Source organism: Penicillium cataractarum (genome assembly GCF_028827025.1).
Source record: "Penicillium cataractarum strain IBT 29864 chromosome Unknown utg000011l, whole genome shotgun sequence".
Taxonomy (NCBI): domain Eukaryota; kingdom Fungi; phylum Ascomycota; class Eurotiomycetes; order Eurotiales; family Aspergillaceae; genus Penicillium; species Penicillium cataractarum.
The window spans coordinates 39691-65139 of NW_026622747.1; the positions used below are offsets into that span (position 1 = coordinate 39691).

At 47.1% G+C, this 25449-nt stretch overlaps 11 protein-coding genes across 11 annotated transcripts; 7 read left to right on the plus strand and 4 right to left on the minus strand.

Annotated features, from left to right (window-relative positions):
• Window positions 1–1096: 1096 nt before the first annotated feature.
• On the plus strand, window positions 1097–2254 carry N7496_012783 (uncharacterized protein; the record flags this gene model as incomplete). Its single annotated transcript, XM_056705696.1, has 1 exon — window positions 1097–2254. The coding sequence occupies one exon, from the start codon at window positions 1097–1099 to the stop codon at window positions 2252–2254; it is 1158 nt and encodes a 385-aa protein (XP_056548919.1).
• A 3674-nt stretch (window positions 2255–5928) lies between these two features.
• N7496_012784 (uncharacterized protein) lies at window positions 5929–8380 on the plus strand (the record flags this gene model as incomplete). Its single annotated transcript, XM_056705697.1, has 5 exons — window positions 5929–6296; window positions 6352–6469; window positions 6574–7017; window positions 7159–7217; window positions 7285–8380. 5 exons carry the CDS (start codon window positions 5929–5931, stop codon window positions 8378–8380), a joined length of 2085 nt encoding a protein of 694 aa, XP_056548920.1.
• Window positions 8381–12693: 4313 nt separating this feature from the next.
• N7496_012785 (uncharacterized protein) lies at window positions 12694–12891 on the plus strand (the record flags this gene model as incomplete). The annotated part of the gene is made up of 1 exon (XM_056705698.1): window positions 12694–12891. One exon carries the CDS (start codon window positions 12694–12696, stop codon window positions 12889–12891), a length of 198 nt encoding a protein of 65 aa, XP_056548921.1.
• A 202-nt stretch (window positions 12892–13093) lies between these two features.
• N7496_012786 (GNAT family N-acetyltransferase) lies at window positions 13094–14156 on the minus strand (the record flags this gene model as incomplete). The annotated part of the gene is made up of 3 exons (XM_056705699.1): window positions 13094–13211; window positions 13303–14061; window positions 14101–14156. 3 exons carry the CDS (start codon window positions 14154–14156, stop codon window positions 13094–13096), a joined length of 933 nt encoding a protein of 310 aa, XP_056548922.1.
• A 3513-nt stretch (window positions 14157–17669) lies between these two features.
• On the minus strand, window positions 17670–18407 carry N7496_012787 (uncharacterized protein; the record flags this gene model as incomplete). The annotated part of the gene is made up of 4 exons (XM_056705700.1): window positions 17670–17770; window positions 17825–17952; window positions 18012–18173; window positions 18235–18407. The coding sequence occupies 4 exons, from the start codon at window positions 18405–18407 to the stop codon at window positions 17670–17672; spliced, it is 564 nt and encodes a 187-aa protein (XP_056548923.1).
• A 678-nt stretch (window positions 18408–19085) lies between these two features.
• On the minus strand, window positions 19086–19595 carry N7496_012788 (putative L-PSP endoribonuclease family protein Brt1; the record flags this gene model as incomplete). Its single annotated transcript, XM_056705701.1, has 3 exons — window positions 19086–19152; window positions 19223–19380; window positions 19434–19595. The coding sequence occupies 3 exons, from the start codon at window positions 19593–19595 to the stop codon at window positions 19086–19088; spliced, it is 387 nt and encodes a 128-aa protein (XP_056548924.1).
• Window positions 19596–19880: 285 nt separating this feature from the next.
• Window positions 19881–21015, plus strand: N7496_012789 (alpha/beta hydrolase; the record flags this gene model as incomplete). Its single annotated transcript, XM_056705702.1, has 2 exons — window positions 19881–20338; window positions 20406–21015. Coding segments are annotated over 2 exons (1068 nt in total), but the record flags the coding sequence as incomplete, so codon positions are not given.
• Window positions 21016–21358: 343 nt separating this feature from the next.
• On the minus strand, window positions 21359–22464 carry N7496_012790 (SMP-30/gluconolactonase/LRE family protein; the record flags this gene model as incomplete). The annotated part of the gene is made up of 3 exons (XM_056705703.1): window positions 21359–21623; window positions 21695–21827; window positions 21891–22464. The coding sequence occupies 3 exons, from the start codon at window positions 22462–22464 to the stop codon at window positions 21359–21361; spliced, it is 972 nt and encodes a 323-aa protein (XP_056548926.1).
• Window positions 22465–22856: 392 nt separating this feature from the next.
• Window positions 22857–23201, plus strand: N7496_012791 (SDR family oxidoreductase; the record flags this gene model as incomplete). The annotated part of the gene is made up of 1 exon (XM_056705704.1): window positions 22857–23201. One exon carries the CDS (start codon window positions 22857–22859, stop codon window positions 23199–23201), a length of 345 nt encoding a protein of 114 aa, XP_056548927.1.
• Window positions 23202–23340: 139 nt separating this feature from the next.
• N7496_012792 (SDR family NAD(P)-dependent oxidoreductase) lies at window positions 23341–23922 on the plus strand (the record flags this gene model as incomplete). The annotated part of the gene is made up of 2 exons (XM_056705705.1): window positions 23341–23783; window positions 23862–23922. The coding sequence occupies 2 exons, from the start codon at window positions 23341–23343 to the stop codon at window positions 23920–23922; spliced, it is 504 nt and encodes a 167-aa protein (XP_056548928.1).
• A 392-nt stretch (window positions 23923–24314) lies between these two features.
• N7496_012793 (Gfo/Idh/MocA family protein) lies at window positions 24315–25415 on the plus strand (the record flags this gene model as incomplete). Its single annotated transcript, XM_056705706.1, has 1 exon — window positions 24315–25415. One exon carries the CDS (start codon window positions 24315–24317, stop codon window positions 25413–25415), a length of 1101 nt encoding a protein of 366 aa, XP_056548929.1.
• Between the last annotated feature and the right edge of the window lie 34 nt (window positions 25416–25449).

Here is a 25449-nt window from a genome sequence, read left to right on the forward strand (position 1 = left end):
ACGAGGGAATAACGTAAAATACTGTATATTACAGGTATTGTCTGTACACTGCGACCTTAATGCCCCTCCATTCTACTCTCATTCCCACCTATCCTTCCGCAAAAACCCCTCATCTCCAGAATTGCTAGAATCATATATGTTGCGGTGTGGTTCGGGTGGACGGCAAGGTGGAGTCTGTAGGGTGGGAGGTTGCAAATGGACTCGGGATGATAGTGAAAGGCTTTCTGGTTTCCACCAGGTCCTGGTGGTTGAGACTCCATCCTTCCCCCTTAGAATACTGCTTTGCCACCCCCACCCCCACCCCCTCCCCAGACTACGTATTGTAACAAAAACGAGTGATTATCGAATATGAAGGGAGACGCAAGATCACAAGTTCGTGTTTAAAAAGTGATTAGGGGCGTGTGGAGCGGTCAGCGGGGATCCACAGTAAGCAGCTTGCGTAAAATCGCCGGAGTTAGTGTGAAAGATTAGAATGCTGACAGGCGTATAACTTTTTACCCGGCCGTTTTCCAACGCCTTTAGCTCTTGAGAACCTGCTAGCCAGAGAATGCCATGACTGCAGTCGAGAATCAGCTCCAATTGACTGCCTTGAATGGTGCCCACATACAAAGGGGTTGGAATCAGCGGATCAGTATTATCGAAGCTGAGATATGCCTCGGTGACCCTGAAAAAGTGGTAGTGAGGGACCATGATGCAAAAGTGTAGAGAAGGTTGTCAAGAACGAAAAAACACATTAGTCTATTAGAACTGGTAATGACGACTTACCATTGGTAATATCTATGTCCACTATACGTAAAAATCTAAAGTGAAATGATTAGAGGATAGAGGTTAAGATCTTTGCCGCAGCGAGAAGAAACGCTGTCCCACTCCCCAAGTCCACGGAAGACCGGAGTTAAGAGCATTGATGACAGGGTAGATGATGACATATACGTTCATCATCTGATTGATGTTAAGTTCGAATCATTTTTTGGTCCAAGCCAAAATCCTATATAAACCATATATTCGAATTCTCAAATTCCCCTACAAGCTGGCTCAAAATTCGATCCATTGCAAACTTTCTTCGCAATCGCTTCAAGCACATTTTCTACCCGACGAAATGTATAATGATCCAAAAAAGGTCCTAGGTCGCTACCGCCAGCTAGCCCCCTCTGCCTCTGTTCGAGTTTCGCCATTATGCTTGGGCACAATGACATTCGGCGGGAGGTACCCCGAGAAATACGGTGAATGCAGCAAAGAAGAGGCCTTTGCCATGATGGATTTCTTCTACGACAATGGTGGCAACTTCTTCGACACAGCAAATGCTTACCAAGACGGCCAGTCCGAGGCCTGGCTCGGCGAATGGATGGCCTCCCGCAAGAATCGCGACGAGCTTGTGATAGCCACAAAGTATACCTCCGGGTATATGTTGCACTGTAAAGACAAGATCCAAGCCAACTTCGTCGGCACGGGAACCAAGTCCATGAACCATTCAATCAATGAATCTCTGCGTAAGCTTCAGACCGCTTACATCGATCTGTTCTATGTGCACTGGTGGGACTACACAACCTCGATTCCGGAATTGATGCAGAGCCTCAACCACTTAGTCGTGTCAGGGAAAGTGCATTACCTCGGGATCTCGGATACACCTGCGTGGGTCGTGGCCAAGGCGAACGCGTACGCCCGCCAGCATGGCCTGCGGCAATTCTCGGTGTATCAAGGAAAGTGGAATGCCGCGAGGCGAGACCATGAACGAGATATCATTCCTATGTGCGCTGATGAAGGGATGGGTCTAGCTCCGTACGCGACATTGAACGCTGGTAATTTTCAGACGGCTGAAGGTTACAAGGCCCGCGAGAAATCAAATAATGGCCGCAAATTCATCCCGGTCTGCGCACGGGATAAGCAAGTCGCCGCCATTCTGGAGAAAATCGCTAACAGAAAGGGTGGAGGTGTGACGCTGTTGAATATCGCGCTGGCTTATGTCTGTCATAAAGCGCCTTATGTCTTCCCAATTGTTGGTGGTCGGAGTGTCGACCATCTGAAGGGCAGCATTCCTGGGTTGGCCGTCTCGCTCTCGAACGATGAAATTGAGGAGATTGAAACCGGCTATGAATTTGATCATGGATTCCCTCATAGCTTCTTAAGTGGCACTTTGTTCGACCATTCCCACCCGCGAGGGGCTGAAGGCCCGGAGGATGTGTGGTTGACCAAGCCATGCGGTCCCTTTGACTGGGTCGAGCGTCCGAAACCGATTAAGCCTAACCCGTCAACATAGATGTTGGGAAGTTTGAATCGCGATAAGTTTTCTTCTCATGTACTCCATGATATTAGCTCCATATTTATCTCGTTGCCAGTAATCCGTGTACTACTATTTGGGTTCGAATTTTGGTATCGCTCTTGTCAGTCGTGGGGATACCAGCTTTTGACAGACATTGATAACTCATGAAAGGCGCGTCTGTGAAGATACTGTAATACCTGGAAATAAAGAAGCAAAATCTCCTATCAAAACAAAAGCTGTGTGGATGAAAAGGTAGGTTAGCGAGCGTGGATTGAGCCAGATCGCCAGGGCAACGACCCCTCTTCCCTTCAGGGCCCCTGCCTACATTCTCTACAGTTTACAGTATTTTACAGAAACCTTGAAATCTAATACATCACAAGACGCGATACTGCGATGCAGCGGCCGTTCCAGGGCAAACAAATATGGTTTAGCGTATACTCGGGTACGGGCCGAGAAACACGGTCAGTGTGTCCCAGGGGTAATCTGTTTTCGAAATCGACTGTATATACAACATGAAGTCCAAGTTGATTGGAAATCAACTTGGTCTTCGTATAGATGGACAGGAATTATTTCCGATGTTGCGGCTTCGTTCCTGAGCAGCAACTGCCTCATATTACAACAATTTCAAAATCAACTGCCAAACAAAGTGTCATGAATTCTTTCGTGCACTAGAATTAGGATGTATGCGACTAACCGACCTAACCCACCTGATTCGAAGCTGGATGACATTGACAAATCCGGCCGGATATACGGTATCTCCTTTCTCCGGGTACCCATCTGCCTAGTTGTAACTAGTCTAGCATCCCCGCGCTGACACAATCTCCCATCCGTTGTACAACATCGGCCTGCTTTCTTGAACGATACGCTGCACTCTAAAAACCTGACAGCGCTGATTATTTTCACCTTGCTTGTACTGTGGCTCAATTTTTCATTGAGCATTAAGAAGATCTAGACTTAGTCTCGTTCGCCGAAGGCCTCTGTCGCAAGATCCCAGGCGACAGTCACCTCACATTGGCTTATGAAAGAACAACATGCGTGGGTCCGACCTCATTCGAGACTCGGAAATTGCCACCAGGTTAGAGACTTTCACGTCAGATGGTAAAACAAGGACGCAAACTAGACATTACTTCATTGGGTCCAACGAAACAAACCATAATCGAATGGCTCTGACTGAAGAAGTGTGGGAACACAAAAATAATCTTGGTTACGGAGGATCTGGCACGGTTTATCGAGAAGAGTGCCTGATGGGGCGGCATGCGTTACAGTCTCGTGCAGTGAAGCGGATCAGAGTCGAAGCTGGAACAACTAATCGATATGAACGGGAGCTCGAGGCCATCTTGAAGTCCTCCCACATAAGAGGGAGTTTATACACTTGGGAAGTTCATGAACTTGCTAATTGTTTCTGAATATACAGTATAGAGACTTTCGTGGAATGATTTGGCTGGTGGGAAACAGAAACAGAACTATTCATTGCCATAGAATACCTTCCTAATGGTGATCTTGAGAAGTATATGTCGAACCAAGTGGAAGGGTTGGTTGAGGAGGCAGCCCAGCAAATCTCTGTTCAACTTCTCGAGGGTCTCAAATTTGTGCATGAGAACGGATTTGCTCATCGAGACGTGAGGCCCGCCGTAAGGCACGAACACGATTGAGTTTTGAATACTCTCTAATATGAAATAGAACGTCATGCTCAAGGCAAGACGGTCGGAGAGAGAAACCTAGTGGGTAAAATTAGGAGACTTTGGCATCACCAAACAACATTCTTGAACCAGGTGTCACTACCTAGACCTTTTTTTGATTTTCAAAACCGAACACTCACTAAGATCTATGACTGTGTATCATGAATGGTACCCGGATATTGGTGTTGCTGTATCGTCACCCTTGTGGAATTTTACCTGTTCCAATGTCCGCCTAGATGACTAAGGCAAATGCATCACGCCACACAGAAAGACGTCATAGAAGTCCAGCTCAAAGCAAACATTCCTTTGCAGTTCTCAACGTGTGCTTGGAAACATTCTCCGAAAAATATAGGGATAATCTCACAGAATGCAGTCAGGAGGCAGCGGTCTACACCCAGAGGTAGGATCTTCCCCTACGCTGCCTGGAAGCAAAGGTGCTGACACCGTTTCCTCAACAGCGCTCTGAAAGTGAGAAACGTCACTTTAGTAAGTACAGAAAGCTGCCGCGTGGAGGTTTACCCAGCCAAAAAACCAAGGTAAGGTTACTTTGTATATTCTCTATCACGACACGTGCTAACCAACAACGTGACTGAACGGACCTACTTTGATTCTAGCGATTATGCTCTTGCAACCGCTGATCGCGTGACCGACAACGGTGCTATTCAAACAGGAAAAGCGCATCCACACCGGGACAGCATTTCCCATCCCTATGCCCCTATCCCAGCCGCTAGCAACGTTGACAGGGATGCCATCGAAGATTTACATAGGAAAAGTGTAAGTCCGGAAAAGAGTCCTCTCCTCCAGTAAACCAATATTGAACATACAGAACCCCCAATCGAGAAGCGATAGAATAGTACTGCCACTCAAGAAGGTTGAATTCCAAAGCACAACATTCACTAGGTATAATGTGCCGTCTTGTGGAATTTTCCTTGATTACCGAAAAGAGCTCTGGAAACTGTGGGGCTTACGTACTTTTTGGGAAAAAAGCGTCCCTGGGCATTGTTTAATAAGCTATCAGAAATTGTAATTGTGATGAAAATTTTAGGCAGCAGAATGCAAATTAAGTACTTGTGTAGAGAGGTCGTAACTGTTTGGCTAAAACCGAATGATGGAAATGCGTATTGTTCCTTACGGCCACGGATTTGTGATCCCGGCTACTCAAAATAACATTCAACCGACACAGCATCAGTTAGGACTTTGAAACCTAAGACAAAGCAAAACAGTTTTTAATATAAGCCGGCATCTCTGGGAGCGAGGCCATAATGAATGTTATCAAATCGGGTCAACCAGTTCGCATATATACATATTTGTCACATCGTGATTCATCAACAACAACCAGATAATACAAATGGAACTCGAATGTTTATGATGGTCTAAATCAGTGATTGAGCAAGTTCTCTAGCACTGTAGGGACGGTCAGAACACCTGATGGCGACCCATCAAAGAGTTCCCTATCGAAACGAAGGTTTACATCAAGAACCATGGGCCAAACGTGCGAAGACTCCGACCAATGATTTTACGCCTTCCTCCCCAGGTGCCAATTTTATTTTTCCGAAGTCGTTCGTAAGCTCGGGCTGGAGGTGGCCATTTAAGCGGTCAGGGCTAATCCGTGGTCAATGGGGCCTGAGAGCCCCAATCTGTATAGGGGCTGCAGCCGTACTTCCGGGATGCCATTACTCGTCATATCCAGACTATCACACCGCCTTAAATCAATCAATCAATCAGCACTCTATTAACCGGTTACGGCATAACTAGTGGCGTTCGCTGGTATTTTGTCTCGACCTTTTTTTTTTTTTGGCTCACCCCTTACATGGATCGCCTGGGTTAAGGACATAGGCAGGTCACCTCCAGAGCGCACCAAGAGTTTGCAAAAGATCCTGCCTCCATCGAAAATCCTTTCAAGGTTATTACGCGTACTTCGCTAAGCTTGAAAGGCACTACCTGCTTACTATTGTTCGCGCGGCGTCCTGATGAGCTAGAATAAGTGGCAAGATGAGTGAACCCCCCTATCGTCTGTTGTGTTCCGATGTCCTGGAGGAGAGTCCAACCAAGAACGACTGGCCGATCCCTGGGCACACGCAGCCTTCGTTTGGCTTCTCAGCTAATGCTGACCCAATACCGGGGACCTGTGAAGACTCTTCAGTGCCTCTGCCTCACCCAGGCGGGTCTATGAATAAAGTTGCTATCCCCCGAACCTCTCGCCGCGAGAACTGGGCCATAAGAAGCCGCGTTAATCGGGCATGTCAAAAATGCCAAGATCAAAAGGCCAAATGCAGTGGTCACCACCCCTCATGCCACCGCTGCCAGGCTGCCGGGGTTCCGTGTTCCTATAACGACCGGAAGCGTGAAAGGATACACAAGTGCGTAGTTGGAGCATCGCCAGAAAACTCGCTAGGTCTCTAATGTCACTCTCAGGCAGCTTGAAAATCTGACCATGCAGGTTCAAACCTACGAAGCTTTGTTACAAGATCTGTATCCCACACTCGACCCATCGTCAGCCCAGCTTGTCGACCAGACCATTAGTGGCCAATCTGTCAGAGAACCCATGGCCTCTTCAAACGAGGGCCTATCCATTCCCACTATTCGTTTTTCCCTAGATGCCCAAGGCATCCAACTTGACATCTAATAATGTTCCAGGGCGAATATCTATCTCGTCCCAACCAGAGATCCACGGCCCATCCGTTTCTGATAATAGAGCACACGGCAGAGGATTTCAACCGTAATGAAAGCGTCCAGGCGATGGGCTTTGTCGGCCAGCATTCGGAGATGGCATGGTTATACACACTTAAGTGCAAGCTCGATAATGACAACTCCACATCCCTCAGCGAGCACCTCAATCGACCACCAATCTCACGTCTGAATTACTTTCAAGACGACATGGAGATATCGGGCCTCGACAACGTCGATATGTTTGCTCGACCTCCGCAAAACATTGCTAACAAGCTCGTGGACGAGTACTTCGAATCAATGCATCCCGAGTTCCCTATCTTAGGTAAGGGGACCTTTCTGGATCAAATTCGTTTGTTCTACGCAAACTCAAGCATGCGACCGGGAAAGCGATGGATGGCCGTGCTGAATTTGGTATTTGCGATCGCTACAAAGCATTCTATGCTCATGGATAGTCATACGGGGGGACCCTATAGTGATCATTGTGTATATTTTGCGCGAGCGTGGAGGCTGGGCTTAGGGAATTTTTCCCTACTAAGTCATCCAACTTTGCAGCAAGTACAGGTGGAAGGCCTAACTTCGTTCTATCTGCTTTCCACTGGTCAAGTCAACAGGTGCGCATGCATACATCGTTAATGCGTAACGTATCGACCGTTATGTCTAACTTGTGAATCTTAATAGGTCATGGCGGATAATCGGGGTTGCGATTCGGTCAGCGATGGCACTGGGCCTTAATCTTCGTATCCAGACAGATAATGTTACTCATGTCTCGAAGGAGACACGATATCGTGTGTGGTGGGCGCTGTTTATGTTAGACATGCTGCTATGTGTAATAACCGGCCGTGCCCCTAGCACAGCCGAGATCTTCTGTTCGACGCCTCTTCCTATTCCATACACAGAGGAAGATTGGGGGTTGGGAAGTGTCACGCAACTATTGGCCGACAAAAACATGCGCGATACCGTCATATCGTCCGTACTGTGCTCTTCTGACACTACGCATAGCTCCAACGAAGCGTCTATTGATCGCAGCCATTCAACAACCTCTGGCTTGACGAAAGGACACCTGAACGAACAAGCAGCTCAACTGGTTATGAAGCATCTATCGCCCAACATCTCCTTACATTTTCTGTACGCGGTTGATTTGGCTTTTCTTATGCGGGAGGCTATCGGGGCACTTTATTCTCCCGCGGCAACCAGACTGTCGTGTTTAGAGCTAGAGACTGCGATCTCTTCATTCAACAACCATGCTGAAAATTGGCTCTCTCGTCTTCCAGCAGAGTTTCACTTCACGGAAATAGACACGGCCTGCCCTTTCGCCCGCCAGAGCACTAGCCTCGGATTCTACTTCTACACTACTAAGCTGATAATCTTACAACCCTGCCTACGCCGACTAGCCTATCAGGAATCCGACACTGGATCTCCAGGGATTGTCTGTGATAACATAGCATCTACGTGTGTGCAAGTAGCCGAGCAAATGCTCGACCTCCTACCCGATGACACAGATGTCACCTGGCTCTGCGGTATCACGCCGTGGTGGTGCGTCCTACATTACATAATGCAGCCTACTATCGTTCTACTTGTTGAACTTTTCACACGGACTCCCGTGGGGGACCCTAAGGCCGTCGGTCTCACCGAGAAAATCCATAAAGCCTTTCGCTGGCTGTACGCAATGTCCACCAAGGACTCTTCGTCACGACGAGCTTGGCTTGTCTGTAGAGATATCCTCTCGCGACACGGCTCCAAGTTTGGTTTTGAGGTTAACGACGATGGGCTCTAGGTACCATTCCTGGCCTCTGTATGTCTCTTTTCATGTCCAACATGCTCCTTGACGGCTTATTCATGGCTGAATTTTACAAGGAACTTCCGATCCTGCGAGGCACCTGCCAGGATGTATCGAGTTTTATTATGACCGATTCCCAGCATGCCATACAGTATCATCAAGCGTGACAGTGGGAGGCAGCGGCAAGCGAATCGACCCGGTTCAATGACAAAGGAATTCTCTACAAGTACCGCAAGGGGCCCGCGGCGAATGTAAGTCCGAGCGCACGCACCATCACAAGATGAGGTCTTTTGCTAATCTATGCTTACAGGACATCTCTATGAGCATTCCCGGAATCACATTATGGGCCATATCTAACGGGGAACGCTTGGTAACTACATATCGATTACTGATGACGCCCAATCTATCTTCAAGGAGACGCCATCTCGAAAGTCCCTGCTTAGCCTGGCGACCCACGCAAGTATCACGCGGGGCCTATCTGCACTACAACAAGCCACAGCGGCGCGGAAAGCGACTATACAATTGGACGTTCAACTACCCGAATGGAAAAAAGAATGCTAGAGACTACGCACGGATATGGTTATGGAGCATGGCCGATTACAGGCTACGTGCAAGCTTGGTGATGAGTGTTTTGTTGAATTGCAAAAGCTAGAGAACAAAATCAAGAATCGGCGAAAGAAAAACTGTGACTCGACGAAGAGAGAGACCGGTGCTAAATTTTCTGTTAGATCCGCAATCGCATGATCGAGAGCAACCACTTAGGGCACTTAGGGGAACAGATCAACTTTAGGGCGAGGATGAGATCAGCCGGAACCAATCTCTTGGATGACAGGGTTGATTGATTGAAGAAAGAGATATGGAATGTACTGGGCAAGATGACGAGCTACTGCATTTGAACCAATTTTCAGCTTTTGACTGCCAGGCCCACGGTTGCTGTTAGGTCCTTCCGGTCTCTCTCTATCAGTAATATAAAGGCAATGTCGGAAGCAATTTAACATCGTACAGCTTAACTTCTGTTCTCCCGCGAGCCGCCTACAGCAGAAGACGTGACGGTGGCCGCACATCATTTAATCCCTAGATTTAAGGCTAAGCTACATCTCTCAGGCGTCCACCAGGAAATAACTACTGGACGTGTTCGCAACGAGTGCTCCACGGCAGTTGTCCCTCAAGATCTCAAAACAGGTTACAGGAAATGGCGTTTGCTGGATCATTTAGCAGTCTGTGATCTGGAAAAAAGACAGACCACGGATAGCATTCCAGTTCATGGCGGAGCAAGATTCAAACGAGCTCCTTGTGAGGTAGTTGTGGAGCACCTTATGATGGAATGACGAGAACCCGCTGGATAGATAAAGCTAGCTTGGGAAACCCGACCTTGGTTCGTGCCACAAGAGCACCGATGACTAAGTCTGGACCCGAAGACTTCCCCTGAAGTCACAGAGCCTTGTCTGCGGCCTTTGGCCTCTTCAGAACGTCTACTTATATTAATCACCCGCTCTAACCTCCTTACTACATATCCTTATAATTCAAGGTCGAATCTTCGACGGTAATACTACCACTTAGGATTCTCCGCACCAACGTTCACATAGCAGCGCCACCTACTTCGTAAAATAAGTCGGAGGAGATTATTTTCATTCCACGGCACGCTCAGATGCCACCGACCAATGGCCGGTGAGGCGAGATGCGCCAAATGAGACTACTCTAGAACCTCGTACCAAGGTACCATTGCCATGCAAAAAGCCTAGTCTATGCATATGCTGCAGCGTAAAATTACATAAGTAGTTCCTGCTAAGCCGGGTTTAAATGCATTTCGACCGTCTTAGTTTACCGAGATCTCGCAGAATGAATTCTGTAGCTACGCCTGTAGCTAATCCTGCAGAAGAACGAATTATGGGTTTGGCTTTACCAATTCATCCCACTGAATTCGAACCCCCACTTCATTTAGACTCCTCATCTTTGGACCCGAAGGATTTCATATCCCCATTGAATCAGATTTGCGTTGATAATACTCCGTTGGGCTCATTGGGAAACATCTCGCGACAGACCTGGGTTAAACCCCTGGATTTTGTTGGTGTCGAGAACGCCTTTTGCCCATCTGGCTACGTACGTATATTTACCTTCCATATGAGATGGCTGGTCAAGCTAATAATGCCATATAGAACTTCCAAAATAATGAAACCTCACACATTTACCAAAACGGATGCTGTTCTACGTCCGGCATTTACGGTTTTGAAAAAGTTGAAGAAAGCCACGACAGTACAAATGGCAATTATATTGACAGGGATAACCCGTCGAGAGGCTCGGTACCGCCATTGTACCAAGCACGGCCCTCTAACCCCTCTAACGGCACTGAAAGGACGAATCCGCAATTTAAATGTCTTCCGAATCCGACGTCTGGGCTGGAGAATGGATTAACCAGTGTCGCAACACGCCGAGGAAAAGCGCACAACATAGCAGAAAAGCGATATCGTGACAGTATAGATCTCAAATTTCTACGGTTGGAGGGTGTCCTAACTACAAATCATGGCCCCCAGAATGATACAGACATGACACCATACGGAATGTCTAAACGAATGAATCGAGCGAAGATCCTTGAACATGCCCATGATGACATATTAAATTTGCGAGCGGAAATAAAATCAATCAAAGGAAAATTTGAAGGCTTGCGGGAGGCAACTTTTCCTGATACCTACAAATTCACGCTACTTGACTAACTACAAAACTATCCGGATGGGCAGATACTGGCTTGTGCTAATAATGAGGTGTTTGTTTCTCTTCGAGTCAAGATCTATCCAAAACTGTCAACACCGTCTTCACACTACATATTATACTGCCTGTTGTATGAAATTCCAATTAATCTCCTTACAATTAAACACATAAGAATAGATAGCTGATACATCGACAATGTGGTCTATATCAACCTTCCGGATTGAAATTAACTAAAACCACTGCTTTGGCTGTACAGATTACACGAAGGCAAGCCCTAGACCACTACTTCCGACTTAAGACGTGTTATATAGGCTGTTGCACGTATTGCGCGTGATTTTCCCACCACATGCCATCATTCACTCAGCGCACTTGTGACCCCAGGGACCTAGCGCAATCAGATTCTTTACCTGGCACTTCTTTCGGCCTTCCCTTTCTGTTTTTTGCACGGGCCATAACTTGCTTTCCCCTATCCAATTTCTAGTTGCAGGGTCTGTGGGCGAAAGCCCCAGTGATTTGCTTAGGTTCAAGACGAAACAGCTCCGGCTTGTCTGGACTCGTTCCAGCGGCCGATGAGCCGAGTCATGTTGTATGCGAAGCTGAAATTGATGCTTCAGCGCAAGATCTACTTTCATTGAAAGATATTCAGGTGAAGCCAGATCATTCGATATCTTTGCGACATTATGGAGAAAGAAACTACCCTTACAAACATCCCAAGACACGCTCGTGCATGCTCGTTTAGATGAATTCGCTACTAGACATGCATTAGAGCAACTTCAAAATATAAGTTTGTAGAAGTTTTAACTAGTGGACTCTTTCGGAGTTTCCGTTAGATTCAGAACAAGCGTACGCAATCGTCGGGCTTCTATGGGGTGTCAATAGAAAGGTTGCCTTCAATACGCTAACGATGCACTCGATATCATTGCACTTAAAGCGTTTCATGCGTTATTCCAGTCTTATCTCATTCTTAAAAGAAGACCATCGTCTCAGTTTCCGCCTATTCACTCACCTATATGATTCCTTGTCAGCTCATTCATTATTGCTTTAATATTTTTCTTCTTCTCCGTCGAGGCCCACCAGTGTTATTCTCGATCCAGGGAACGAGGAGCTATGGCCCTGGATCGTGTTAGTTTCGTATGCTAATGAATCCTGGTCTCCGTCGGTCCAGTTGTGGCGGTTGTTAACTAATATTCCTCTTATCAGAAAATTTGTAATAGTGCATCGGCCTGAATTAAATTACTTTCAATTTTCAGGCAAGAATAATAGAATTAAGCGCATACTTTACACAGAGTACGTTCGTGGTGTTAAATCAACGACTCCGGAATGAATCAACTAGGTTGGATTTAGCGAGGTTAATAAATAGACTTCATGGATTTCATGTAGTTCTTGACGGAGACAACCAGCATCCATTCCAGACTGATACCAGCAATCTTACCTACCATGTCCGCTCAGGGGAAGGGCATGTCAGTGCGGTCATAGCTACTGAAGGAGATTGCGCAGCCGACATCGGAGATCATTGAGGATGTTGCCCCAGGCTGGGGTGTTCAGGTCAAGTCCATGCTCATCAAGACATAATCTTTAGCGAGGACCTGCAAGACTCGCTTTCCATGGCCGCGCAGGCCAAGCGGATCGTTGAGAGCAAGGTCCTCACTGCCCGTGCTGAAGGCGAGTCCGCCAAGCTGATGCGTCAGATCTGTTTTCAGGTTGCTGATATTCTTTCCTCTGCTCTGGCCATGCAGAATCGATATCGTGAGACTATAAAATCGATGGTCAAGTCTGCCAACAATCGGTGTTTGTTGAGTTGAGATGACTCTGTCCCTGTTCCGGATTGGGGAGCGCGGGTCGAGCTTGGCGTGGAGAATTGTGCTCTGTATTATTCTGGCAATCGGCGATCACAGAGCAGTTGGACGATCTCTTGATCACCTGTAAACGTGGCGGCCTGGAGAGCGTTGTGGTATTTGCCGCCCTGCGTGTTGACGTCTGCTCCTTTGTCCAAGAGCATATATACTAGGTATAGGGCGCAACCCAGAAACTACGCTTAATTTTCATGATGACAGCATGCTCCTGCGAGACATATACTTCGCTCTCCCTAAAAAAGCCAATGTCTCGTAGGGACGAGATGAACCTGGAGAATAATTTAATATTGGCTTGACAGTATTGAGGGCTTGAAAAATCGAAAATGGAAGGAGCAATCATTCGTCTAAGGAGGAATGTACCTTTCATTGTCCGCCTTAACCTCCACCAAGACGGAAGAGGTTCTCTGATCGCACAACAAGCAATAATGAACCACCGAGCTAAGGAAGAGTACCAGATTATCCAAGCCATTGAAGTCGTCGTCTCCAATGAAGAACCGGAAGCCCCTATCCCAGTCCTCCACCTTGCCCCGCAGCCTACCATGACGATCTTCAAGGACCCAGAAAATCTCGAGAAAGCCAACAGGTGTCGTGCCCCAGTATGCTAGTACAGGAAAAGATGATTTGCTTGACATACATGTCTTAAGATTTTCCCTCAAGCTCGTATGAGTTTGAGACTGGTTCATCCATCGGTGAAGCAACTTTAAATCATTCATAAGTTCAGGGTCAAGACAAAGGTTCGGACCACTCCGTTTACTTAGCTGCGTCGTTGTGGAATATAAGCTCGTTAAGCTTTCCATTAGGAATAGAGGTACGCGAAACGTTATATTCTCACCACCGCTGGGAATGAACCTCGTGTAAAACACCTCTCCTTGTCGTGGAGCTCTTGGCCGGATTGGATAGCGAATACCGTCAGTAAACTTATACTGAAGTGGGATAGGAGGGTAATATGAGGGTATAAAGGTCCCAGAAGTGTTGGGCCCAGCGCCAAAGGGGAACCCTCTTCCAAAAGCATCTAATGATGGAAGACAAGCCCATGCCTCATTATCACCGACTGAAAAGCGAGGCGGATCCAGAGTAAATAGATAGATCCCGGGATCTAACTGCCAGAAGGCTCTTTGACTAATGAATATCTCGGAAAAGGTCTCTGGGTTCTCTTACGAACCCACTGAAGGATCGGTAGTCGCGATTAGGCCTATCCTCTTAAGTTTCTGCATTCGTTATTTCCCACTAAGAATGCCGTCTCCTATTACTCTTAGACTCCACTCTCCTCCTGTATCTATGGCGAATCCTGGAATTTCATTTCCATTCGACGTGGGCGTATACTAATTTGGTATAGGCTCTTGGAAGTACCAGAGAAAAGTGGCAAATAAAATCATGGCCACTTATCTTGTAACAGCGCTCTCGGGTTTCGCATCGTTAATTGACGGCGTCGACATTGAAGAAAGGTGTAGCACATCGCTAAGGAGAGTCGGTCCGGTAAAAGACGAAACAGGATCTATTAGGAACTGGCCATCCCCGTCAATGGGCGGCTTCCCTTTACCTGCGTTCTCGGTATAAAGAGATATCGACCACCTAGGTGGAAAAGAGCCGTGCAAGCTGTTTTCATCTACTGAAAATGTAAAGCCCCGAAAGGATGGTTTGACATTGATCTGCTGCCCGTTAGGCAAGAAGTACTTATTGTACTTCATTAAAATGTAGAAAATGGAATACTGAGGTAAATTATAGAGTAAATTAGATCCAGAGAGCTGCACATGCAACTTCTGGAGTCTCGTTAAAGTGGCAATGGTGATGAAAAGTGTATACGTCAGACGATATAGTAAAATGGGGTAGTAAATCCAGACCTCAGCTGATCACCCGCCCACTGAAACCCACCCAACTCACGGTTTGCGTCGGGCCTTAGTCAGCATTGCCGAAGGTCTGTCATTAACTAACCAACTGTCGAGTCATTGAGCGGTAATTTACCACCTGACAGGGGTTACTACTTCATGATTCGAGTCGATAGTACGTCAGAAGTTAACACAATGAGACTGATGATGGTCAAAATTGAGCGCATTGTACCTCAAGGAATTGAAAGAAACTAAGGGAGTAGTTAGGAACTGCAAAATGTAATCGCTTAACCCAAAGAGCTCGCCTAGTCACGGTCGGCGAACGAACCTATAATAAACCGGGCGCACATGGGAGACTGACTCGGAGATTGCTCACCAGATAAGTCACAGTAAGTCGTTCGACATGGAGAGCTGCATCGTTCAGCGAGCCTCGGCTTGCTCGTCAAGAAGCCAGTGCCCCGCTCTTGAAGCCAGATACTCCACTCCCCTCACTTTCAAGGCTTGCAAGAATTCCTTCCGCCAGCACGACAATATGAGCGACAGGACCGAGAATCTTGGTTCTAGCCAAGAGGAGCGATACGCCTCCGCAGCGAAATTAGAAAATGAACATCGCAATGCCGGGCATCGTAGATTGTGCTAGGAATAAAAAAAAGTACGGTTGACCTGCTATTTCTCAGACTTTCTTTTGCTCTTGCTGTTGTTTCACTACATTTGAAGCTGGTCATGCGAGGGTTTATCATATCTAGATATCTAAATTCGAGATTCATTCTATACACAAAAACCAACTAAGGCAAGTACACATTATGACACCATGCTCCACAGGGGTCCAGTCACAGTCGAGTGAGAATCACTAGCATGTCGCTGAAAGTGCATGACTTCCGGAAACTTTTCATCGCAAACATTGCAAGCAATAAGAGTGGTTGATGCAAGGTTCTGTAGATGCTTTCGCTTGATATGCTTTGAAACATCTCCGTGCGATGACAATTGTTGCACACGCTTCTTAAGGGCTAGGTTTTGCTGTCCCACACAAATAAAGCAAAACAAGGGCCGATGGTCTTTTGTGACAGATCGAATAGCAATTTCAAGTAGGCTTGCCGATTCAGCCTGGAGCTTAGTCGTTTAGCTTCCCGGCTTCTGATCATCGACGTAGCCAATCTCGGCCATATTGCTTTTAACCCTTTTGTTCTGTGGTAAACGGCATATAATACCTTCTTCAAATTGACAGTAAGCGGCGACAGCATCAATGGCTTCGGTGCGTCGACGTATTTCTTGGTCCAATGTCGGCGATAGCAGAGTTAAAAGACGCTTAATCAACCGTTTCTGAGGTTCGGGTAGCTCCTCCGTGTGGTGTAGCTTTGTCGTCACCGACTTAGCTAGGTTCGTCTCGGATAGCTACCGCTATACTTCCAACATAGGCTGCTCTTGATCATATTTCTGCTAAAGCTATAACAGCAAAGTGTTCCTAGCCCGTTCCCTTACACTATTAATGTCAACATGTGGATGTTGTGGGGTCACATGACGAAGGACCCACTCATATAACCCCTCTCTACATATAGATCTTCTTCTATAAAGATCTAACAGATTGATCCTCAACGATCTCGCATATAATTGCCTACCTAAGCAAGAGACTCTCAACACTCTGATTCTGTTGATTTATCATTTGATCTTTTGCTATGTTTCTTGTGATATAAATACTGCTATGTTTCCTAGTTAAATTGAATCAAGTTTATCACCCCTTTTGATCTCTCTTCTAGATCGGTGGTACTCTTCCACAATCGTGGTACTTCTCCTTCTTAGAAGCGCGCACGACCGATAGACTCATAACCGTGTATTCAGACACTACATTGAGTATTTACCAATCCTTATACACACTATCGTCTTGTGTGTATAACCACGACTTTATGGTCACCGCCTAGAGTCCGACACATAGTAATAGCACTACTCATAGCCTGTATATATACGATACTGATACCAATAAAGAAAGAAGAAGACGCATCGTAGGCCTGGCCATCCCTCTAACCTGGCTTTACCTACCTTAGCTCTAGTGGCGAGGCAGTAGATTATAAGCGATTAAGCTCGGAGGAAATTACAACGATGCTAGGGTCCTTGGGGAAGTATATTGACTCGGAGTCTTCGGGGGAAGCCAAGGAAAAGTTTCACGGCGTGGATGGCCGAAATGTGAGTAATTTGGAGCAACTGCTTCATCCAGTCCCCGAACTACGTCCAGCCAAATTTATCAGTAGAGATTATAGAGTTTTTGCTAGTGCTATCTGTCTGTATTGCCCTTATTTGTCTGTCCATTGGGTAGCCGATATAGCCAAAGGCGTTCTCTCGGCTTCAAATGAACTTCTGTATTACTCAAGTTATCGAACAAATAAATAGGAATCAAGTTTGATGGTGCTAGATTACTTAGCCCATCACTAAAGTGTAATTATCCGTTAGTTATAAGCTTAGGGCCAAGTCAAATGTATGCCACTTTCTGTCCAATAAAATGTAGTAATCCATCATCAGAAAGGAATCTTAGGGCAGTGTGTACATTTTATTTATTGTAATATAACTAGGGTCATGTTTTAATGACTTTACTAGCTTCAATGAGAAAAAAACGACAAAAAAAGACGAGCGAAAAGATAGGATAGGTTTCGTTTAAGATCATAACTCGATAGCCATACTAAGTATTCAACTAGGAAAGAATGAATAAAACTAGGGGAATCAGGATTCTTAAGGGTACAATGGATGACACGAGATATGGAACGGGGCATTTGTTATTCAAAAAGGCTCGTTTGAAGCCCGCTCTGGGTATGCGTCCTTAATCGGCGTGTTGTTCACATGGCTTTGGCATCATCCAAGATATCCACAAAATGTTGTGGCCCAAATGCCACAAATATGAGGAGCTAGCTTCGACTAAATGGCAGCAACATCTACCCAAAACCGTGTGTCGTCGGACTGGTAGATGGAATTACTGTCAATTTGATCTTGGATCCAATATACCGCATTTTTGTAATCTGCAACAGAAGTCAGTGGTGTAAAAGCACAGTGGATCTAGTAGGGTTCATTACTGTCAATGTCGGCCGTGTTAGGATTAGCCAGTCCTGATGCACCGTCCCTATGACCGGCAAACCAAAGGTCGATTCCATAGTAATCCTGGCAGTCCCAGCGAGAGGCCACGTCGGCATAAACATTAGAACTATCAGCAAGTACATTCTATTAGCTGAGTCCTGTCTATCAGAGTTGAACGACCCTTACTTCAGTAGAGCACCATTGTTCCAATCAGCCTCAGTCTGCCCAGCTAGGCCGTACCGAGTGGCACATACACGGAGCATGCCCCAGTTCTGTTTGAAAAGCCCAAAATTTGCGGAATCATTGGTCTTCCCATCACCATAAGCATAGTCGGTTGTCATTGTCTCGCTATGTTCTCAATTAGAAATGTGGTTCTGCAACCTTCGATCAAGGAGAGAGATGAACATACGTCTCCAGCATCGCAATGGCAAGATCAAGGGTGTTTCCACCTGCGTTCAAGATGGCTTGTTTATGCTGCCCCAGACCGGAAACAGTGTAAGACCCGCGATTGTCTCGCTTTCCTGGCGATGCAAACGATCTGAGGGCGGCAAGGGAAGTCAGGAGGAAGTAGATCCCTTTCATTTTGGGGGCTTAGGGAGTTGAAATCGAGTTTTTTGTCTACTTGATATTCGCTTCTGCTGTGCATGATTTAAATGTGCTTCATAATCGTGGACTTTATAACACAAAAATATTCTGGTCGAAGTATACTCGAACTAGCTCCGTGTCATTCCCGTACCTAAAGAAGGAACAACCATCCCTTGTCTAAGGTGGAACGCTCCTCCGTCTAGCCTAATAGACAAATCAAATTTGGAATAAGATCCGCCTACAGCGATGAAAAAACGGAACAACACATACATACGGAAGAAGGTCCATCGAAACTGGGCATTTGTGTCATCACTCTCGGATTTATAAAGTTCGTGCTATTGGCCTCTCCCAAGAAACCTCGGGAGCGGACAGCTCCGCGGAAAGACGACCAGTTACGGAATAGACCCTGCGGGGGACTTCAAAATCAGCAAGCTAAACTAGATTTAACTACCGTCCCGTTAAGACTTTATTTGTTTTTTCAGAACCTGTTCAGAATTGATTATCCAGGCAATCCAGACTAAGGCCGAGGATCGACTTTTGAAAGGCCCCTCGAAATCCCCGTAAATGCCCATCCTCGCGCCGGTTATAAGGAGAAGATGGGTAGATAATGTAGAGCGAGGACAAAATTAAATCTCGAACTATATACCGCGCGCTTACAAAGCCTCAAGGGTCCAGCTATAAAACAGCCACGCATTCGATCTCTACATCAGTGTTCAAGGGCAATGTCTTCACAGCGACACAACTACAAGGTATAGTTAGTATACTCCTTGAGCCATTTCGGAGGCAGGGGGTGCTGGTGAGTACTAGCTTACGTCCGGGCAGGCTTAATATCACCCCAGTAGAGCGTGTAGACTGAATTCATTGCCGCGAAATCATCCATGTTGGACAAGAAAACATTGACCTTAACGACTTTTTCGATGTCCGACCCTGCGGCTTCGAGAATATTCTTTATATTCTTGATACATTGGTGCTAATAATGCGATGACATTAGTATTTCTTTAGAGCGAAGGGGAAAAAATGTACCGTATGCACTGTGATATCTCCATCAACGATCTTGCCTGTTTGTGCGTCCATAGGTACGCAACCCGAGCAGTAGACAAATCCATTGGCGACAATGGCTTGTGAATAGATCCCAGGAAGAGGAGGGGGTGCACTTTGAGTGAGGATCGGGTGTTTTGCTGACATTCTGAAGGAGCTCCTGATTGACTTCAACCACTGGTATGAATCATGAATGGGATAAATCTTTATATACTATTATTGGGTGACTATATTGCAGCCAACCTTCTTCGAATATTGCCTTTCCCCCCGTAGTGGCTTTCGGGTGTCTCACTAAATCTTTTATCCCGCGTACTACGTGGGGTTGGGGCGGGATGATTGTTGGTGCCAGAAAATGCAAAAATAATTGGACCATGAAAATTCGAGGATAAGTACAATTGAATTGCTCATTCAGTCTTAATATGTGGTGTTCAGTTTACTGTCATTTTAGTCTATCACTCCAATAACGACAAGTGGACCATCATGTCCACCCAGGCTCCCGCTCTCCCACCCTATCCCCTCCATGAATCAGTCAGAGACAAATTGAGTCCTCAGTATGTCGCTTTCTACAACCAATACATAATCAACAATCAGCAGGTCCACTACCAGCCTGTGGAAGCATCACGCACAAGCGGTACGCTGATTCCCGGGGGCGGCCCACTTCTCACTGTCGGTCAAACCAAAGACATCTCTATTCAACGACGGGCAAGTGATGGGCCGGATGTCAAGGTTCGCGTGTTCACTCCGGCAGGGGGAAAGCCGCGCGGTGGATGGCCTTCTCTGCTATATTTTCATGGTGGCGGATGGGTACTCGGAACAATCGACACTGAAAACACAGTCTGTACCAATATCTGCGTCCGAGCGAATTGCGTCGTGATTACGGTTGATTATCGGTCCGTAGGCACTGTCCTTCTGTTTCTCTCTAGCATCTCTCATAGTTACTAATTAAAATATATACAGCCTTGCACCGGAAAATCGTTGGCCGGCCGCAGTACATGATAGCTGGGAAGCATTTCAATGGCTTATCACCGATGGAGTCTCTACACTGGCGATCGACCTATCTCAGATGGCTGTCGGCGGATCATCGGCAGGTGGTAATCTCGCAGCTATCGTGTCTCAGAAAGCTCTCGCATTGTCACCACCTGTGCGTTTTAAATCACAGGTGCTCTCGGTCCCCGTTACCGATAACACAGCCACGGTGACTAACAATCAATCGTACGCCTTATACGAGCAGACTGCCGCTCTGCCGGCGGACAAGATGCTTTGGTATCGAAAACACTATTTGCCCGATGAGTCTGACTGGGTGCATCCTGAGGCAAGCCCCCTCTTCTATGAAGGAGACTGGTCGCAACTTCCACGCGCTTTGATTCTGGTCGCCGAATTAGACGTCCTTCGGGCAGAAGGTGAGGGGTATGCGGAGAAATTGCGAGCCGCTGGCGTACCTGTGGATCTATATGTTATGGAGGGAATGCCGCATCCATTTCTCGCTATGGATGGGGTGCTGGAGCAGGGAAAGAGGGCAATTAGTTTGATGTGTGACACACTACACAGAGAATTCTGGAGTAAATAAGCATAGGGAGAGGCTGATCGAAGGAAGGCTTGTAGTCCAATATATCCCAAGAACCGTGCTGTCCGTGGTAATTTTCTCGCCCCCAAGCGTCCAGAAAATACTGCAAGAGAATGTGACTATCTCATAGCAGTGTTTTATGAAATGAACACTAGTCAACTTCTGTCCAAGAATCTATCGTATCTCAAATAAAAGGCCAAGATAAGCCTCCTTTTTGGAGGCATTCAGTTTTGTTTTTGTTTTTTTTCACAAGTCGTGTATCGACGTCATCGCCACTCCAACTCCAGTAGACTGTGAGATGACCAGCTACTTAGTGTAAAACATATATATCTCATTTCTATTGTCACTACCCTTCAAACTCATACTTTGGATACCCATGTGCATCTCGAGGATGATACTTGAACATATGCCCGCCCTCATCATTCGGTTCCGGGTTGGCTGTACGATCTTTTCCGCTAGCCATGAAGATGATATCATGGTTTTTCCCTCCCCATGTAGTGCAGGCTGGGTTCTTGGCCGTTACTACGACGTCTTTCAGGTGCTTGCCTTCTGGAGAAAATACCATAATTCGATGGGATGCAAACACAGCTATCCAAAGATTTCCCTCGGAACTATTAGATGTTAGGAAGTGATCTATGCCGCATTGGTTGTAGTGGGCAACAAAAGGACATGAGAGACTTACTCGACCACCATGCCATCCGGCTCCCCATATGACGCGCGTCTATCCACAAGAAGTCGTTTGTTTGAGATATTGCCGCTCTCCAGATCAAAGTCGAATGCAAAGACCATCATCGCGACCGAGTCATTGAAGTACACTGCCGTTGGTTAGTGAGCTGGTCTCAATTCGCTCTACCAGGAAAGTAGCATCAAGCACATACTGGTTTTGTTATCTGGACTCCATGCGAGCCCGTTTCCGCAAACTATCCCCTCTGTAATCATCAAATGCAAGCTCCCATCCGGATCATATCTCCACAGTCGGCCTTTGGGTGTTCCGTAGCTGGCCGGAAGTTGATTGGGTCCAAATGCCATCGCTCGCTTATCGATCTCCGCCAGCCAGAACCGCCCCTTTGCATCGATTCCTCCATCGTTGAAGCGGAGCTCGTCACGCTGGCTGGTTGGAATGATTTCTTTGACTACCTCGAAATGGCCCGTGGCCTCGTCCAAGAAGCACACTCCTTGGTAGTAGGCGGCAATATAACTGCCAGGTCGATTTTTGCGGAAGAATGCAACAGTTACGCTATCTTCGAGGGGAAGAACACGAGCATCCCCAATTGCATCGCCAGTTTGTGAATCTACCTTGAGGATGTAGAGCTCTGGGGGCTCGGACAGACAGTCCACCCAGTGCAGTGTTGAGTCGCTGGCTCGATAAATCGGAGCTTCACCGAGGACCATGGGTTTGGAACAGTAATACCACGCCTTTCCGCCATTAATGGATTCGAGTGGTTCCGTCATTTTTGCTTTCTGCTTGGTAAAATGAAAAGGGTCTCTAAAGGTCAAAAATCTAGACTGCCTCTTTCTGTATCTATATGTTTTCCTGGGACAAATAATGCTAGTCTCCCCTGCGACTTGCGGGGTGGGGGCAAGTTCGGATTCTCCCTTCCCACATACCCCGCACAATCCCAATCATCCCACGCCTTGCGAGGGATAGAGCCTAATCGACGGGCGTTCCGACGATATCACCGTATCATTGATCAATCCCACGTATCTCGACCAAAATGAGCTAGCTGGCTCTCGGTGAGGGGTAGATGAGCTGCCACCCCCTCGGCCGTTGCTATCGATGTTATCACCATACTGTTGGTATCGCTAAAAGCTCTGTTCGCGAAACATAATAATCAATTCGAGCCATGTCGAAGGTGTTCTTCATCACGGGCGCGGGGAGCGGTATCGGACGAGTCACAGCACGCGAGCTCCTTCTCAAAGGCTACCGGGTCTTCTTAACCGATTACAACGATGCCTTCCTCGAAGATACTTGCACCGTACACCTCCCCTCTATTATTCCCGAAGACAGGCAGGGCAATTTTCAGTGGGCGCAGATGAATGTCTGCGATCAGGGACAAGTCACCAACGCAATTGAGCGGTGTGTTCAGGCTTTTGGAGGCATTGATATCCTAGTAAATAGTCTGGCTTGTCCTTTTTCCTCCTTTCCCTTGGACGCAGTCTCCAATTATACACTGGGAATCTTCAGCTAACCACGTGTGAGGTCAATATAGATGCAGGAATCAATGTATGTACCCACCCAGTTGCGATGGAATTTTCAAGCCTTTCAGAATAACACCGCCCGGAGTACTAAACGTAATATAGAGCCAATACATGCGCGCAGGGATCAGAATGGATCAAGTCCCCACATCGGATTTTGAAAAGATCATTTCTGTTAACTTGGTTGGAACATACCGTGTCTCCCAAGCAGCTATCCCTTTTCTCGAGAAATCTTCTGGGGGCGGTGTTATCATCAACATGTCTAGCTGCCGGGCAACCCAGCAGAGCAAGCATGGTGAGGCCTACGCGGCCTCCAAAGCTGGGATCGAAGGCCTCAGTATGGCCATGTCTGTGAGCTTAGGACCGAAGGTTCGGGTGCATGTGGTGAGCCCTGGCATGGTGGATGTGCGGTCCGAGCGGAATGAAAGCCTTTTGCCAGATGTCCAGACTCTACGGGGCGATCTAGATCGGGATTTCCAAAGCGAGTATGCGCCAACTTGGGGCGCGGGCAAAAGCGGTGCGCTGAGTGAAGCCCACCCGGTGGGCAGGATTGGGAGAGGTGAAGATATTGCACGGTATGTAGAGACGTCAATGGTTCATGGGGTGGGACAAAGTAAATAGGCTAATCTGAAACAACGTTGGGGGGGGGATAGGTGGGTTGAATTCTTGGGTGTTCTAGAAGGCGGATTTACAACGGGTGGGGTATGTATTTGAAACATATATGGAGTTCTTAGTTGCGTACTAACGACAGAACACAGGCTTACTTGGTGGACGGAGGATATTCAAAAGTGCTCTCTTATCCTAGCTAGTGGTTTAAGGTTTGGTTTTGTGGGAAGATAAGGCTGGATAGAATAATTCTATGGCGTCAGTTTGTGTCACGGAAGCCTAGCATACCTTTCAAAATCTCCCACTGGTCGCAGGAAGGAGCTCGCATTGATTTTCCGTTCCCTGGGTGAAACTGATTTACGCGGGAGGATGAGGGGTTAGACGAGGGGTGCATTAAGACCTTTCAACGTACTTAAATAGCACAGGTTTCCCGAATCTCAGTATTCCCCAGCTGATCAATCACCTAGACTCCTCTGAAAAGTTCGCCTGACCTCAACGATATGCCGCAAATCAAAGTTATTCTATTAGGCACAAGTCACCCCCACATCTTTCAACGGTATAAATATCTCCAGGAATCCACCAACATCACACTTCTTGGTTATTACGACAGCGATGATGAGGTCGCTCGACGCATGCAAGACCATGCAGGATGTCGACGGTACAGCGACCCTGGTAGCCTGCTGGCTCTCCACTCCGACGTTATACTCATTCACGGTCGCGATTGCGAGAACGCGAAGTTTATCCGCTTGGCCCTGAATAGCGGAGCGAGAGGCATCTTCGTCGAGAAGCCTGGTGTCGCACAGCCAACTGAATTCTACCCGCTGGCAGAAGAGATCCGTCAACGTAAAAGCACGATCGTATTTGAAGTCGGCTGGGAGCTTCACTACCTCGAAACCGTTGCGTTTGCACGAAGGGTTGTCCGCGAGTCCCTGTTGGGGACCATCACAATGGCTCGATTCCACGGCGGGTGCCCCGGGGGCGCTGGGGCGGAACCTTGGCAATCGGATGAACATAATATCGGCGGTTTCTTCTATAGTCTTGGGGGTCATGTTGTGGAGATCGCCGTGGATCTCTTTGGCCTGCCGATACAGGTCGTCAGTTCGATTCGCAAGCTCCCAGCACAGCCACCTCATAAGGGATTTTCTTGGGTCCCTGGACTTTTCGATGGGCGGGAAGTAAATCCATGGCACGCGATTGGAACGCTGGAGCATGAGGACATTGCATCTGCAATACTGGAGTATGAGCATTTCAATGTGCACTTGGACTTTTCCGCGTGGGAAGGGAGTCGATATTTAAGAGATTGGAGCGTGGAAATCTATGGAGTCCAAGGGTCCTTGCGATTGAACATCGACGGTCCGGGGAGTTGTCTCCTGTTGAAGGAGAAGAGAGAAGAATGGGGTTCCGGGAGAAATGAGGTGTTTTCCAAGAGAGAGGTCGATTTAGCTATGGCTTTCAAGGAGCAGATGGAGGGCTTTTTTCGAAGAGTGGAGGGCATTACACGAGACGAAGAAAGTTGTGATGAGAGCATAGCAGAGAAATTGCTAAGGCTTTACAGTGCTTTGTATGAGTCGGCTCGGACTCGACAATGGGTCTCAATCTAGTAAGAACTATGGTCGGAATTTCTCTAGAGCTAGC